This window comes from Phymastichus coffea, unplaced genomic scaffold (assembly GCF_024137745.1).
Source record: "Phymastichus coffea isolate CEN01 unplaced genomic scaffold, Cenicafe_Pcof_1.1 PCOF00084, whole genome shotgun sequence".
Classification (NCBI taxonomy): domain Eukaryota; kingdom Metazoa; phylum Arthropoda; class Insecta; order Hymenoptera; family Eulophidae; genus Phymastichus; species Phymastichus coffea.
Genome location: NW_026706895.1, coordinates 884,842 through 901,538, shown reverse-complemented (window position 1 = coordinate 901,538; position 16,697 = coordinate 884,842). Strand labels below are relative to the sequence as shown.

The window sequence follows — 16,697 nt, the reverse complement described above, 5'->3', positions numbered from 1 at the left end:
TCCTCTCTGTCTCTGCCTCTTTCGCTCGTCCTGGCTTCTACTTAACTCACGCGCGCGCACACCAACGCCTGATCGGCATGCTCAAGTTCTGCTCGCCGGCACAACGCCGGCGCAACTGTAATGCTGCTACCAGCGCTTGTCTTACTTACACGGTGAGCTGCAGTATCATGTAAACAACTTTTCATATGTACTTCACGTTTTATTTATATTTCTGATGCATGCATATCAACTTGTATAGATGTTCGTGGAGATGTCTTATTTATTAAGCAACCTTGCGTTAATCCTTATTTGAGAGCTTTGCTGAACAATGAGGTGCAGAATATCACATTCCACTCGGAAATTTACCTTCCGAATTCCAAATGCGAAATACATGATCTATAGTCCATCAATATTACATCCGTTGTTCAATTGAGATTTTTACCGAGATTCAATGTATATCCTCTACCAATTCGATTCTTCTTATACTACGATTCGGTTATTAATTGTCGTCTTTCAATTACGATCTGATGGCAAACTATTGGAAAATGGCAGATGAACGATTGTCCAACAAATAATACCATTTAAAACAGTTTCGTTAATTTGTATTACTCTTTATCGCAGCAATATACCCAACTAATATAATGTTTTTCAATCATCATATATACTACATAAAATCGGAAGCTCATATATAACAGTAGAAGCTGTAGCGTCTGACTAAAAACGACTTTTATCACTTGGCTGATTGTTCCACTGGATAATTTACAATGTGATAGTTCATAATCCATTAGCTACAAACTATGTTAGTTAACTTTAGAATTTCAAACAGCATGTTGCAACGTAATTCGAGAGAGAAAGAGAGAGAGAGAGGAAGAGAGAGAGAGAGAGGGAGAGAATGGGAGAGTGAAACAGAGCTCTCGAGAGCGCCTGCTGGTGAGGCAACCCGCTTCGCGCAGCTGCACGCGGTCACGTCATTTGGGCGGGGCATATTCTCTCTCTCTCTCTTGCAACTGTGCATTGTGATTTTACGAGCCAGCCTCGTTATTTGCTAATAAGTCGTTTCATTTGCGGCCGCTATCACAGTCAGCGTCATGATTTAAGGCGCTGTTGCCGAGTTGCACCAAGCTTTTAGCGCGATTCCTAAAAATGCTTCCTCGCTTAGATACACTCCACTGTTCGCAGATTTCTCTTCGGCGCGCTGCTGCGATGTTACACGGTTAACTTTGTAATCTATTTTATGGAATATCTAACGTTGAGAGGCGAACAGCCGAATCTATTTTGAATTCCAAGTCATGAAAAATGAACGCCAATCGAAGGAGGTCGTAGCAAAATTCCCTCGAACCCGAAGGCCATGACAACGGGCATCAAGAAAATAAATGATCCTTGTCGCGCGCACCCAACAACACACGCGTATAAATAACCCAACAATGCAAACAGTGTAATAATAGTCATTTGTGCATTGCGTATTTTTAGGTGAATCCAGGCAGCAAAGCAGCCCAGCAGGGAGTGAGAGAGGGCGACTTGATTAGCAGTATAAACGGCAAGAGTACGCGCGAATTGACGAACGTCGAAGCTCACGGGATCCTGCGCAACGCCGGCGACAGCCTCAAATTGGGACTGAATCAGTGAGTTTCTCTTTCCCTCCATTAGATCCGCGGCTCAAGCTCTATAAGCGGCACACTACGGGTTCCGCGCGCCCGTACTGCGCGCGTGCGTTGCAACTTGACTGGTTACTCTCCAGTACCAACCAGCACCTTTCGGCCGCGTTTGCTTTCCAACGCTAATACGGAGTTTTATTCCGTCGCGAGAAATAACAACTGACTGGATCGCGCTCGATGAACTCGCTGCAACACAGTTCGCATTGTTTCGCGTGTAAAAGCTGCGCGCTGGCTTAAATGTTGAAAGTTATCGATTAGCTAATGTACAATCGCTGTATACCCACGATAACGATCCGTTGCATCTGACAGCTCTTAATTAAGGCTCAATAAAATACCCGCTACTGACAGAACTAATCAGGCTCTCGCACACAATAACGAGCACACCGTTCGAGCGCATCGAAATATAATTCATCATTCGATAGCCATTATGCGCGTGTCCGCGCCGACCGTGAGGCGTATCCCGACAAAAATAGACGCGCGCTGTGCCGATGACAATTGAAAGTTGAATATGAGACACAGGCGTGAATGCCGCGAGAAAAATCGCAGGAGCGGCTCGAATCGTCGGGATTAGCGTGAGCTCGCGTTAAAAACGGAAACGCGCCGATGGAGAGCGGGGTCATGACGCGGAGTGAGGGAGCATGACGTCACGTCAGATGTGCTGCGCCTTGCGCTTTCCGGCGCGCGCGATCAATTGCACGGCTCCATAGGTCCGAGCGTGACAAAACGCTTTCGCGCTTTTTGAATTGCCCGCCATTTTGCCGCCGCCTTTTCCCGGTGGCAAAACGAGGAAAGTTTTTTATAAGGTCGAATGGGGATGGTGGTTCGTCGATCTGTTTTATTTATTTATTTACCTTCTTATTTTTTTTCAGGGAAAACGGATCGCCGAAGAGACGAATCTACAAGAGCAGCCTTCAGGAAAATACTTCAATCGAAACGATAAAAAGTAAGTGGACGACGCGCGGAGTCGTGCGCGAGCACGGGTAAACATTCTACTTAAACCTCTGTGCTACCGGTGTGTTTGCAGAAGTAACGACGACAAAAACGACGACAACGAGCATAATCTCGACGGAAGCGAAGAAAAACGGAACCGGTAAGTGAGCTTGGAACGTCGATAATCTATGCAGCAGTCGTGTATCACGTCTGCGCGCTGCTATAGCGATAATTTTGCAGCTTGTCGAGCTGCAAACCTAATTTGCCCGTAATTGAATTTCGCCGCGTAAATTCAGCAGACGCCTGCGAGCAATGCAAAATTTCCTCCTATAAATCACGTACACTTTAACGTGAGAAAGAAAAAGAAAAAGAAGAGCGAGAGGGAGAAACAAGAAAGTACACCGTTACGTGTAGCGATTCCTCATTGACGGGGCGTTTGGCATGGAGAATCAGGCTAATGGAATATTTAGAGGTATCGCGTGGCCGACGATTACCGATCCAGGAAGCGCACACATAACGGACAGAGAGACTATCCCTCGGCTTCTTTTTCTCCCTCTCCTTGATATATCTCGGGAGGCGGGAACTTGCGGCAGCGGCGGCGGCGTCACGCTAAGCTGACTACCGGCAATGCAAGCGACGCAAGTGATGCTCGCTGCTGTTGTACGTCGCGCGCGCGTCCAAGCGTCAAACGGCAATATTTTTTTACTGCTCGTGCAATCGACGAGTAGGCAATGTCGCGCGAATGACGATGAACGCGGTGCACGTAGGCATGCGTGCGCTCAGACTTATAATTTTTGGTATTCAGAGCAAAGTTAATGCTCATTAGCCTGCGAAATTATCGGCCTGCTATAATCTTAATTTTTTCTTATCCTTAAACAAAGTTATTTGTGCACCACTTTCTAGACAATTATTTTCAGTTGAATGACTAGAAAAGTTACTAAAAGTAAGAATAAACATTTGGTATATTAGAGTATAGACGAAGCGACACTTTACGAAAACTCATGGAATGCTTATTTAAAAAAATTAGATAAATAATTAGGTGTATTTATTTGTTCTGAAAATAGAAATAGGTATTCAAGCCCGTTCCATTGTGGTCAAAGCGCTATTCGCCACACCCACTCATCGGCAAGAATTCTCGACCTTCCTCCCAATAACCTATCGTCACGACTCATGCGTATACGTTTCCCCCAAATGGGCTCGTCGTACAATTAGCTGGAATCATCGCAATCCTTAATCGGTCTCGAATTAAAGCCAACAACAAGACTATCTTACTTGGAGCAAAGTAAAAAAAGCAAAAGAGAGCGGGGAGGGGGAAGGGACAAAGAGAGAACTGGAGGAAGAGAAACAATTGGATTGACATCCGGGCAGAAAAAGTGAGTCGACCGTTAAAGAATCAAGCGCTTCGCTCTCCCACTTTCCCCCCGCACCTGCCGCCCACGTGTAGGCTTGCATGGCGGCACACCCTAGCCAGCCACTTAAGAGCCATCGCTTTCCTTTCTTCTCTCTCTCTCTCTCTCTCTTTCTCTCTCTTGAGAGTGAGAGAGGGAGTCGTATACTACAAAGGAGTTCAAGCTCGCGCGCTCTCTCCCCCTTTTGTCAGTTCGCAACGGCGCGACTTTCGAGGACGACGCGCGCGACTCTTGGTTCGCGTTCGGCATATATCTCTGTACGCTTTTTTTCTCTCTCACTCGTACCGCAAGGTGATTTCATTGTTTGTTTCGCTGCAAACGATTGAAAATCATGCGTCGCGCCGACGAATAGGGCTTACGTAACGAATCGCACGCGCCACAAACAATGAAGTTCTTCGCGTGCTCGCGTTGTCTCGACGACGAGGCGGCGCAGAAGCCGAGCAAGAGTTGCCGACGCCAGCCGCTCCAGGAGATCAACAATCCGCTGGTGATGACCAAGCGACCCAGTCCCACGGTTCTCCAGCCCAGTCCGCCGACTTCGCGCAAGAAAAAGGAGTACCCATCGTTTATGGCTGCTCTGGCTGCATTGTCGCGCCGACCGAGGAAACGTTCGTCGTCGTCGACGCTGCCATTGAAGAACGCGAGGAGCCGAGTGATCGAGCCACCGGTGCGCCAAATGGTAAGGCAGCGCCCGGCCTCGCGCACCCAACGGCTAATTAAATTGTACGAGGATCGCGCCGAGGGCAATTATCGTAACGCCGAGTTTCTCATCGAGCCGCCTGCCAGCTTCAGCGGAGACGATAGTACCGAGAGCCACCAGAATTTCAAGAACAAGCTCAACACCCTCGACTTCAAGAAGATGAATACCGTTGGCGTGGAGGCTGATCCACCCTCGATCTACCGCAAAAACAGCTACGAGGAAGCGCAACCGGTGCCGATTTGCAAGTTCGCCAGGAAGACGCTGCTCGAGGATTTTTTGAAGGAACGTGTGCGCATCGAGCAAACGATGATTGACCTATTGAATGGCCGTGACCCGGGCTCGCTGGTCTTGAAGAAGAGTCGCAACGACGACAAGAGGGTGCGTTTCAAGGAAGCTCGCGTGGACGTAAGCTCCGAAGCCAAGGTCAACCTGACCGAAGATGGCCGACTGGAGCAAGGGACCGAGATCAAGCTTCAAGTGGACCCTTGTGCCGAAGTCGAGGATTTCTACGTGGAGAGAAAGACGACGTACATGAAAGACAAGAAAATCGAAGACAAGGCGCTGGTATTGAAGATCGCCGCGAAGGACCAAGTCGACGCCGCAGCGCTGACCGGTAGGGCTCGAGACAAGCAGATGGTGTTTCGTAATTTTGGGAAGTTGACTTTGTAGGCATTTTGCCTCTCGGTCGAGGATAACACATTTTCACGTAGACTCACCGAGGATTTCGATTGTTTTATTGAATTATTATTTAGCATGTTGTTGGTCTAATGGCACGTTTAGAGTTGTTCCAATTTTCACCGATAATTGTTTGTCCGAGTTGATAAAATATTTAACATCCCTCTTTAATCATATCAAACCTATATATGAATCTTACTAATTTTTCAGAGAGACTTTCCGGTTACAATAACTTAGTGAATTCGTTAACCTACTTTGACTATACGTTAAAGTTATCGTAAATTGTGATTTTACTGTTAATGTAGACTAGCAAATATCATTAATTTTAATGAGAGACGTTTTCAATATCATTATTGAACAAGCAATGCTTATTTAACAGACAACGAGCAATTATAATTATCCACATGTATTCCATTGAAAATAAACGAATTTTCATACTAAATCGAATAATTATTATTTACTAGTTGTGTTAACAGTTGGATCATAATCTAATAATCACGCGCTGGCAGAAATTTCCCTCGCAATCAGAGTTATTACTCGACACGGGTCGATCGTCTTCGTTATTGGTAGATGCATTAGTACGTTTTATTAAAAGCGCCGTGGCGCTGCAAAAGCGCTATAGCTGCAAAGCCGAGCCGCAAGCGCGTAATAAAACAAATCGTTTGCGCCTGACCGCGCGATCAAAGGCCAAATCATAGCGCGCGAGTAGGCATATCTAATGGGTTTTGTGACGCTCGGCTAGAAGCGGTCACTTGGCGGATGATTCGATGCGGAGTGTAATGCAGCTGCGGAAATAACGAAGCCCCGGCCGAGCGTCGCGCGCCGGAAATTGTTCCTTTCTCGGGCCGTCCTCGCTCTTCGCTTTTCGCGCATGTGACCACGTCGATAAGCCCCGCCGGTACGTAAAAGCTTTATTTGCTTTTTATTTATATTTGATCTTTATCCGCTATTGGAATCGCAGCGAGGGGGCTACGAAGTAGCCACGGGTGATAAGCTATCGTGATCTCGCGATAGCGAGTCGCCGGTTTAATAAATCATGGAAATTCAGTGGCGCGGCCGATCGGGGGGAAAGGGATGCCGAGACCACCGCGCGCACACACACTCGCACCAGAGTACGCAATGAGCCGCGTCGGATGGATAGCATCGATTTCCAGGCGAGCATGACGTGAGCGCGCAGCCACCCTCGTCTGCCTCTGTGCTCGACCGCCCCCGTTTGTCTTCGCGTGCTATTCAGCTCGTCTCCCCGTCGCAGCCGTATCTATGACTTTCCCGAGGACCGCCGCGGCTGCGGCTTTGTTGCTTGCGTCTCCGAGAGAATTCGCTACTCCGCGCCGCTGCAGCACGCGCGTCCTCCGTGCGCTCGGCGTTACTTGGGAACTCATCGCCGGATACGCACCGTGATTATGAATGCATATATAGGCTGCGCTATTCACTGAAGTTAGATGCTGTCTGTGGAACATTATATAGCGGCGTAACGATCGGACGGTATCGCGTAGACTTTGAGGCATGAAACTCGATCGAATTGGGACGCTCGACTCATCTGTTCGACGGTCGCCGATAAATATTCGATACTCTGCGTTGTCGGCAGCCGTTGTCGACGACGTGCATTGTTTCAAAATGAAATCTGGCGAGCAGGCGCAGCGTCGCGCTCGCTAAATGGCCGCGGCCATTCAGAGAGCAAATCACGGTGGATTTGGTTAAGCATCGACAGGCCAGTAGCAATCGGGCCGGGCCCTGAATCTCCCACGATTCCTCGGGCGTCAGCGCACTGCACCTATGCGCTCTCGGCCTAGAAACCGCCGTGCACACAAGTGCGGCGCGTACAATGCACGGCAAATGCGCGCACACACGAGCGCCACGTAGGTGTACGTGCGCGCGCGTACGTATCGAGAATCTCCGCGTGCATGGGCGCGGTAGTAGGCGTCATGGTTTGGCTGGGCCGAGCCCAACATTTCCGTGATTCTCTCTCTCCCACTCTTTGACTACGCTGCGCGCGCTTTTTTTACAACGCTCGTGTCGCATTGTCAAACGACCGATCGGGCGACGTTTCTATGGGACGAGAGCGATTTGGTCGAGCGCCACCGATATTTTTGTCGCATCGCGCGCGCTCTCTCTCTCTCTCTCTCTCTCTCTCTCTTTCTCTGCGTTACTCGAGAGCAGTTCAATTGGGTAATCGTGCGTTCGTTACGTCATCGAAATCGCGCTGAAGATTACTTGCCATCGAGGGCTTCCATTATTTCTTGCACCGATGATTGGAAAGCGAGTAGAAAGAGCCGTGGTGTGACCGTAAGGGTTGTACGCGAGGTAACTTCCTTTCCGTAACTCGGTTAAATCGATAGCCTCGTGCACGAGAGCTGCACCCTCGTTGTCGTCCCACTGCAAAGCACTGCACCGGCTGGCTGTCTCTCGCTCCGAGAAAGAGAGACGCAGGCTAATTAGGGAGTCACTCATCCCTCTCTCGAAGCGGCACCGCAGTGGCATTCTCTGTTTCTCTCTCGATCGCAATGATCGTCGCGCGGATTTATTTCGAGAGGCAGAGATATCGCACGGCTAATCCGGCAGTTATTAATGTAATTGGCAAATTAGGTGTGGGGGAAAGGGGCATGGTTTAAGTGCACTCGGGCGGTCGCTGGTCCCTCCGGAGACTCCGACGCGCGTTTGCTCAGCGAAATTATCTAATTGACCGGTCTGATACACTAATGCTGTTTTTAACATAGCGCTGACATTACGTTTTTATCTTTAGTAGCGATATGGCTTTCCAGATTATTACGGTTTGTGGGCTTCGTTGTAACGGAGACGTCCATTGGTCCTAATATTTCGAACCGTACGTGACGATAAGGAGATAACAGAAGCGCGCAGGCGGGACGTCGCGAAGCACTCGCTTAAATTTTCTTTTCAAAGCGCGCGCAGCATCCCACGCGGTAGAGTATCCACTGGCAGTGGGGCAGTGTCAACTGCCAATCATCCGTGATAAACGCTCGTCGCGCTCAACGACGAGTCTCCTTAGTAAATGCGCGCGCTCGCGATTTAATTATTCAATCAGTTGCCTCGCCGTAAGCTTCGCGTCGAAGCGCGTGACATAACATAAAAGAGGTGCACGAACACCTGGGCGGGCGCATGTCCAATTGGGTGGGGTCCCACTCGTATTGTCTCGGAAGGAAGGAAGTACACACACCAACTTGTGCGCGAGTGTGGGTAGCTAGCAACAATTGTTTGGCTTTTAACGTCGCCCCACACAGCTATATAGGAATTTATCAGCCGATGCGAGTAGTGCGCGATCGCTCGCAGTTCAGTCTGCTTGTCGTCCGGTTAAACTCGCGCGAGCACTTGTGTCACAAGTCGATCGACGCGCTTTATTATTGCCGAGCTCCCGCTGCCGCCACTGCTGCTGTCGCCTCTTGACATCTTGGCTTTTTTTATCTGCTGTGAGTGATTGGATCGAGTAGGTGCGCTTGTTGTTGAGAACTTGTTGATGCCGTGGGAATTCTGACGTTACTTACGCTCCAATGTGAAGTAAGTGACAGGGAGAATGCGGGTGACTGTTTTTTTTTCATAACGAGTAGCGTTGTTAAAGAAAACTAATTACCAAAGCGATTGAACTTCAATTTTACTCTTGGCAACGAATTTTTTCCGTTGGCCGTACCGCAATAATTTACATCGTACACTTTTGAATACCAAATTGCACGTATATTAAAAGCAATTTACAATAAGATATAACATGGAACTTCGTATGCATACAACCACGTACGCACGCAATCGCGCATACGTAAACACACCCATGACCTATACTTTTGGCCAATTACTCGGACACCGAAACCCACGTACTTCTTCACGCTCGCGTACCTCCCGAAAACACATTGGCACAAAAGACGTGACAGACGCACGCACACCACACGTACGCATAAGTACATCGGCAAGCGCGGTGGGGAGCTGACGTACGGGAATGAGAGAGAGAGAGAGAGAGAGAGAAAGAGCGGGTGCATACTTCGTCGTGATCAGTGGCTGCCCGCGATCCGAACACCCCGCGTACGCGACTCTGGCACGATTCCTCAGAGTCACATGCGCAATACCGCCGCTATATATACACCTGCGTGTCGCTACAGAGTTACTTTTTGTACAGCTTCACTTATTTGCGCTCTTAGCCGGAATGGCAGGCTACTTTGCGCGATAAGCCGGCAAACAATCGTAACAATTTCAATATCAATCTCGAAAGCGATTTGGCAAGTAACGTTGATTCAAAATCATGATATTGTTCGTTTGCAGATGCGGACAACGCGAGAAACGAATCGAGCTATGAGAATCAGAACGGCAGCTTGAAGAAAGAGTCACCGAGCCAGAGGGACGAGAGCGAGCAGAGTAAGTGCACGCATTGCTTTGCTTAGAGACAACTCACGCAACGCTTTGGCCAAAATTAAACCTGGAAATTCGTTCACTGCGTACTCTCCCGCACGCCAGGTATCGCCTGCCACCTTGATCGCGGCTAGACAAGCTATTCTCGTTGCGTTCGCGTTTTCGTTCACCTGTGATCGGCACGCGCGCGACTCTGTCTCGGCGAGACTATATCTCGATCTGTGCAACGCGCGCGGCTACAATTGTGGCTTGATTTTGAATGTTCGAGCGCCCACTTCACGCCGACGCGAGCACAATGCACCACTTGAGAGAGCGGCGGATTAGACGAGACTCATCTCGTTAGAAGCTCGGCGGACGTTGCACGTCATCGCGAATCAAAATCTCGGGTTTTCCCTCTGATCGCGACGCTTCTCTTGTTCGGAAATACGCAGCTTTCGCCGCGTCCGACAGTAGCTGTTTTTATTGTTAATAGTACTGACAGTCCTCCTTCGTTTGTTCCTTTCTTCGTCACGTATCGCACGAGTCGTTTGAAGTGACTTACTAACTACAAACTTCTCTTTTTTTCGCTGAGAAAAATATTTCCGACTCTTCCATCTCTTCGCCTTTAAAAGCCAATTACTACCAAAATATTTTTCTCGGCATATTTTGAAATATCTTCGTTTTGTGGTTTGAAGAGTGATAGCATCCTCAAACAATGGGAAAACAAACCAAATAGCACGTTCAATTCTCTGCGTAAGAACCCGTTTCACCCCCTAATTCACCACCTCACTTGGACTACGCAACCGACAGCGAATCGTCAAGCCGCCCGAGGATGCCTTGCGGCTCGAAAAACCGGCGAAATCGTCGCCACAGACAGCGCAAGAGACTGCCGCTGCCCTGCATAAGCACTTGGCCGCGCGATGACGAGCTCGCCGACGTTGCCGAGGAAGAATCGCCACATGAGAATGCAGAGCAAGTGTCGCGAGCAAAATCACTGGCGGAGACAAAAATCGATGGGGATACGTTGACTATCACGACGGAAAAGATGTGTCCCGAGGAACTGCCGTACCTGGCGAACTTGTCGTCGGCGAGAAGTAGAATGCTAAAAAGGCACAATCGGCTCAAGATCGAGAAGAAAACTATGCAGACGGATACGCAAATTTACGAGGTGACGACGATAAGGAACGCGATGCCCCTGGAGGCACGACTCGATCACATCGTCGGAGTTGGCATCGTAGAAGCTGGCCTAAACGGCAAGGAAGATCTACCCAACGGCAAGCAGCTTCCTAACGTAACCGTGACAGAGCCAGCTGAGCTCGTGGAGCCGTTGCCTAAAGATCTCTCGGAAAAAGTCGAGAATTTGCCGGGTGCCAAAGAATGCTGGACCGTGGCGATTCCAGCGAAGCGGTTCGACTTCCTGGAAATTCAGGAGGTCAGCGAGAGCGAGTCGGACTTCGAGACCACGACTGCACGGCCCCAAGCTATCGTCTCGGAAGCCGAGTCGGACGCGGAGAGGGAATCGAGCCTCGATAGACTGAGAGACGCGAGCAGCGACGACGAGTCCATGCCGTGCGAGGTTGAAAAGAAGCTGCGTCACTTCATCGCGGGATTGAAATTGCCAAGCTCGGCGTGCGACGCCAACAAAGTGGCCGAGGGCCGCGACTCGTCGCGTCGGAAGAGAGCCAGCGCGCCGCTTGGCTCGCAGTTGAGTCAAGAGCAGAACAGGTGCCTCGACATTATCGAGGAGGAGGAGGTTGAGGCGCGAACCGAGGACGGAGGCAAACAGCATATCCGCGATTTCATTAACGAGGAGATCGGCAAGTTCCATCGACCGCGCCGAGACTTGCGCAGTGTGCTCCGAGATAGAAGATGTTCCGCCGAGTTGGACGACGTGCAAACTTGCGCGGACGCAGACGAGATTGCCGGAGTTGACGAGACAAGGCTGACTCCCGCCGCGCAGTGCAGCGAGATATTGCGAAAAGGTGACGTTAACAAACAGGGCTGTGATAATGGTGTGGAGGACGTGACGTTAGAAGAAATCATTGTCGTGTCAGGCACAGCAGAAGCCAAACTGAAGGCGGCCATGGAGGAAGTGGGAGAAGACAAAACGACCGTAGCGAGGGACAAAACTAAAACAGACAGTACGTTTTCTCAGAGCGAGAATGTCGTAACTTTCATGAATCTTGTTCACAGTTTGACGGAAAGCGTGATTAACGATGTTAGAGACGAGAAAACTAACAAACGCGCAGCACTCGAAGAAGAGCACCATGATTTTGAAGGAAAGAAGAAGTTCACCGAAGAAATTAGTGTCGTTCAATCTAGTCGTGATATCAACGGCTTCGTTAAAAAAGAAAAACATGATAGACCCTCGGAGGACGGCAGTGCGGCTTCGGAAAATGCTGGTACGTCTGAGGAGCTAGAGCCTTTTAAGGAAAATCTCGAGCAAGAAAATTCGATAGAGGAGGATACGACGCAGGTTAAAAATAACGAAGCCAATAACAAGATAGATTTAGAAGAAATAGTTATACACAGTCCATTGCAGTATGACTCAGACAGCGAAAAAGCGAGAATAACCAACGAAATTGCTAACAGCGATGACGCATGGGGTATAAATAACGAAGCTCAAATTATAGATCAAACAAAATTACGTAGCAGCGACACTATTTGCATCGACGAATATGCAGGGCTTATCAACAGCTTATCAAGGGAATATGAAAACATAAATATAATCCCAGTTTCTCAAATCGCGCAAGGCTTGCCGTGTGAAAGTGAACCTGCCAGTCGAAATGATGGAAACGCTAAAGAAATTTCTTATTCCGCTAATGTTGAGCACGAAGGAAATACTGATAAAACGGTCAAAGTAATGCAACATGAGCAGAACTCCAATGCTATCGATGAAACGTCAAATGTACAAAATATGAATGCAAATGTAAATATTAATGATATCGTTGAGGAGGGCGATATACCTATCAATTTGGAAGCAGCAACTGAACGAATAGTCCCAATGTCAGCAGTAGATGGGCTCAACAGCGAGGTGGATGGAATTTTTAAATTCGATAGCGTTTATAAAAATGGCACCGAAAATTCACTGCCTCCATGGTTAAAGAGACATCAAGAAGGCACGATACCTGCTCAATTGCAAGAAATAGCCATTTTGATAGCTGAAACGGAAAGTAAAATAGGCAGTAAAAATGACAAAGCTATACGTTGCTCACAAATAGAAAGTTTGAAATGTAATGGAAAATTCGATGAATTGAAATCTGCAGAGCATTTAATACCTATGAAAATAATTGATACCTATATTGCCAATGGTCCATGTAATAATATAAGAAAAATAGCTAATGAGCAAGTAAAAAACGTGGAAGAAAGGACGATTTCTATTAAAGGGAAAAATGAGACAAAATCAGAAGTAAATAAAAACTCGCTTGAAATAAATTCGGTACGTGTTATTCCCGTGCAGGCAGAGAGGACACTGAATAGTAACGGAGATCATAAGAAGCGAGATTCTGAAGCAACAGAGAAGAAAGAAGGCGAGGAGCTTGTTGTACCTATCCAATTAAATAGCAACATATATAAAAGGCCGTACGGACCAGAAGTTGCCGAAGAATTGAATGAAAAAATCAAAGAACGAATAAGTCCTGTACAATCAGAAGATTGGATCATAAATATAGAACGTGATAAGATTCGAGAACGCGAACGAGGTAGAGAAGAAAGTCAGAGCAGAGAACGCCGTATTCCCATAAAGTTGGACAATGGCTTGAGAGAAAACCAAGAGTTTTTCGTAAAAAATGTAATCCAATGTGGTATTCGTCAACAATTAGAAGAACGTATCGTGACGATACCAATCCAAGTTTCATTAGGGCCGTCGAGATTTCAAGACTCCACGGATGCCGTGCAAATGGACGGATCGTTACTGCGAACGGAAAACACACACCGCGAGCAAAGCATATTTATAAGTAGATCACCTCCACCCCCACCTGTTCGATGTCAGAGGCCGATGAACGCTCCAAACTGCCACCCGTCGCACGATTACATTCACTTCGCCTTCGGTCGATTCCATCATCGGGCGTTCGACGCCATCAAACAAAGCAATAACAGCGAAATTGCCGACCTCGTAAAAGCTCTACTAAGCCTTCTGTCGAGCAACGCAAGCACGAAGCAAGACGTACATAACCTACTTGGGCGTTACGACCTTGAGTCGCTGCCCCAAAACACTCGCTGCATAATCGACGAGTTTCTGGCGCCGTCTTTGCCTCGAGGCTTACGCAACGCTAATAAAATTGGCAGTGGGGCGAGTTTTGAAATAGCGTCGTCGGCCGTCAGCCACCCGCAGCAGGAGGAAGGGGAAAGTCCACCACCACGACCGGCACTACCTCAGACGACGTTCTCGGGCGGTAGGCGAACGACGGCCGAGCTCCTGGAGCGGCGGCATGATGATCAGTCCAGGGTCGTTGGAGGTGCGCCAGGCAACAAACAAGACCACGACGCCAAGACAATAGCCAGCGACGAGCATCTGTACTACGTGCCCCTCGGTCGTGCCAATAATAGCCGGCGTGACGCAGACTATGCAGCGCCAGCTAAGTTCAGCGACTCGCTGAAGGACCTCTGCATCAAAAAGATTCTGTCGATGCCCCGCGGCGAGGCGCTCATCAGGCAGATTGCCTCTGCTCGCTGCTTCGAGTCCGATGTGAACGACAAGATGGGCAATCAGACGTCCAAATGCTGGACCGGCGTGCCAACCAAGGACGACCCAAAGGTGCTCGTCTGCTTTTCGCCGGCTCAGCGCCAGTCGGAGATCAAAACTTCGGCGGACAACCTGCTGGACTTGCACCGGAAATTCATCGATCGGCACGGCTACCACCACGAGCATTCGCACGCGGTCCTCCCGGCCAGATACTTCGTGGACGTGGCTCCGATGGACAGAGCGAGAGACGAGGACCGAGTGGAGAGCAGCCGGCTCCTGAGCATCATCAAAGAGAACCCTGTTTCTCATCAGCGCCAGAGCGGCATGGTGGACCGACTGCAGGCGAAGCGCTTGAGCGACTGGCTGAGTCTGGCGAGGCGACCGGGCGACGATAACGCCGAGTGGGCGTCTGGTCCGAGCGCCGATAGCCGGCCGCTGGCGCACTCGACACCGCCGCGCAACGCGACGCCCGACTCGCGCGGGAGTCCGATTCCCTTCGGCAGCGCTGTTATCGGCAAATCCGCCGTGCGAGTCTCCAGTCCAGCGCCGAGGCCGTCGAGCGCGATGACCGGCGCGATGACCGGCGCGAGCTGCCAGCGCGAGCCCCGCCACGTCAACTCGGCGCTCATCGTCGCGGACAGGCCGCGAGTGCCCGCGCCCGTCAAGAGGCACGTCGTTGTCGACAGCGACTGCATAGACAGACGGAGCATCTTCGACCGAGGACCGGACACGCCCAGGAGTGGCAGCGGGCTCGGGCGAAACCCGGACAGCCCCGAGCAGGCGGTTGCCAGCGAGGTCTTGGACAATTTGGCGCAGCTGCAGGCTGGCACGAAGGAGCAGATGGACAGGCACAAGAGGTACTCGCTGCCGCAGGAGTACTTCGACCGACAGCTCAAGTACATCGAGCGCTTGGAGCAGCAGCTGAAGAGCGTGATCGCCGCCGAGGAGGAGGAGAGAAGAGCGGCCGAGACGTTTCAAAAGGAGCTGGCGCTGCGGAAGATGCTGCGTGGGAAGCCTCGAGCCTACACTGTCGCCGAGTGCAGCTTCCTCGACAATCCGTCCGAGAGGGCTCGGCCGCAGCAAACTGGCCGTGAGGGCGCGCGCGAGCACCCGTCGATGCAGCTTGCGAGCAACCAAGTCGACGCCGACGCCGACGCCGAAGAGTTCGAGGGCATGGAGGACTCGCGCGAAACGACGAGCGAGGCGATCGAGCGACGCGAGCCGCCTGCACTCGGCGCGACAGCCGACTCCGTGTTAGAGGACCTCGCTCGCCACGTAAGCGAGCCGATGACGAGGAGACAGCAGCAGAGGCCGCTATCGATCGCCGCGATTCCGACCAACGGCGAAGTGTTTCGCCGACAAATGTACAACGAGTACGTGCACAGAGTCCACGAGCGCGAGGAACGTCGCCAGCACAAGCTCATCAAGATCAGCTCGCGCGCCGATCTGCCCTCGAAGCACAGCGAGACTACGAACACGGTCGAGCAGGAGTTCATCGAGAGGGCAAAGAGTCGACTGCACAAGCAGGGCATCAAGCTGGACGACAGCGGCGAGACCGAAGGCGCTAGCGCTGGGAGTAGCGGCGGGGAGTCCGCCAGCGTCAAATTCCTCGTCGACGGCCAGGAAGTGAAGGACGCGCGGAATCTACCTAAACACCTACAGGAGTTCCTTAGGCTATCTGACTGCGAAGACAATGAGAAGGCCGGTGAGTCGCTCGCATTCGCCTCGATCCACTCTTGGCTCGTTTGCAGTGCTTGCAGTGCGTGTGATAAGCGAGCCGACTACGCTATACGTACCACTACTGGTGCTGCTGCTGCTGCTGCTGCTACTGCTGCTGCTATTGGAGTTTGTCAACTAACCGTCACTAACACAGTTACGTCAAGAGATTGTCGGTAGGCGTATCCTTGTTCATTGGTTGTCTTATCGTATCGTTCAAACGGCTATTAACCAATTTTTTTAAGCAGTCGCGCTCCGTAGCATTTTCGTGTGGTTGAGTTTGGCTGTGCGTTAGTACTTATTAGCATTGTGATATGGCGAGTGCAAGTAAGATATACGGATATTGCAAATTAGTCTTTTCTTCTTTTTTGATGTTTTAACCTCTCACCCGTCGATAAATTTCCCATTATTTTTAAAAGAGAACAAAAACAGTTCAGTGCCCATAAATTCGTTCGAGGCAATCTTCAGGTTAAAAATCAGCCTCTCGGTAAAGTGACTGCCGGATTCATGTTTTTCACATAACGTAAGTGTTTCACGCGGTAAAAACTTGATTTTGCTTTTCGCGAACCACTTCTGAAAGCGCGTCCCGGCCCGTTTTCCTCGGTCGTCTCGACGAAACA

General features: G+C 50.0%; 2 protein-coding genes across 2 annotated transcripts in view; both read left to right on the top strand.

Annotated features, from left to right (window-relative positions):
* LOC131668815 (uncharacterized) overlaps window positions 1-4,177 on the top strand; it is a 43,015-nt gene extending 38,838 nt beyond the window's left edge. The window contains exons 4-7 of the mRNA XM_058943259.1: window positions 1,450-1,601; window positions 2,504-2,577; window positions 2,659-2,724; window positions 3,629-4,177. Of these exons, the coding sequence (XP_058799242.1) occupies window positions 1,450-1,601; window positions 2,504-2,577; window positions 2,659-2,724; window positions 3,629-3,798 (462 nt within the window). The 3' untranslated portion in view covers window positions 3,799-4,177. The remainder of the gene's footprint in view (window positions 1-1,449; window positions 1,602-2,503; window positions 2,578-2,658; window positions 2,725-3,628) is intronic.
* A 126-nt stretch (window positions 4,178-4,303) lies between these two features.
* LOC131668863 (uncharacterized) overlaps window positions 4,304-16,697 on the top strand; it is a 48,744-nt gene continuing 36,350 nt past the window's right edge. The window contains exons 1-3 of the mRNA XM_058943334.1: window positions 4,304-5,286; window positions 9,612-9,704; window positions 10,436-16,066. Of these exons, the coding sequence (XP_058799317.1) occupies window positions 4,359-5,286; window positions 9,612-9,704; window positions 10,436-16,066 (6,652 nt within the window). The 5' untranslated portion in view covers window positions 4,304-4,358. The remainder of the gene's footprint in view (window positions 5,287-9,611; window positions 9,705-10,435; window positions 16,067-16,697) is intronic.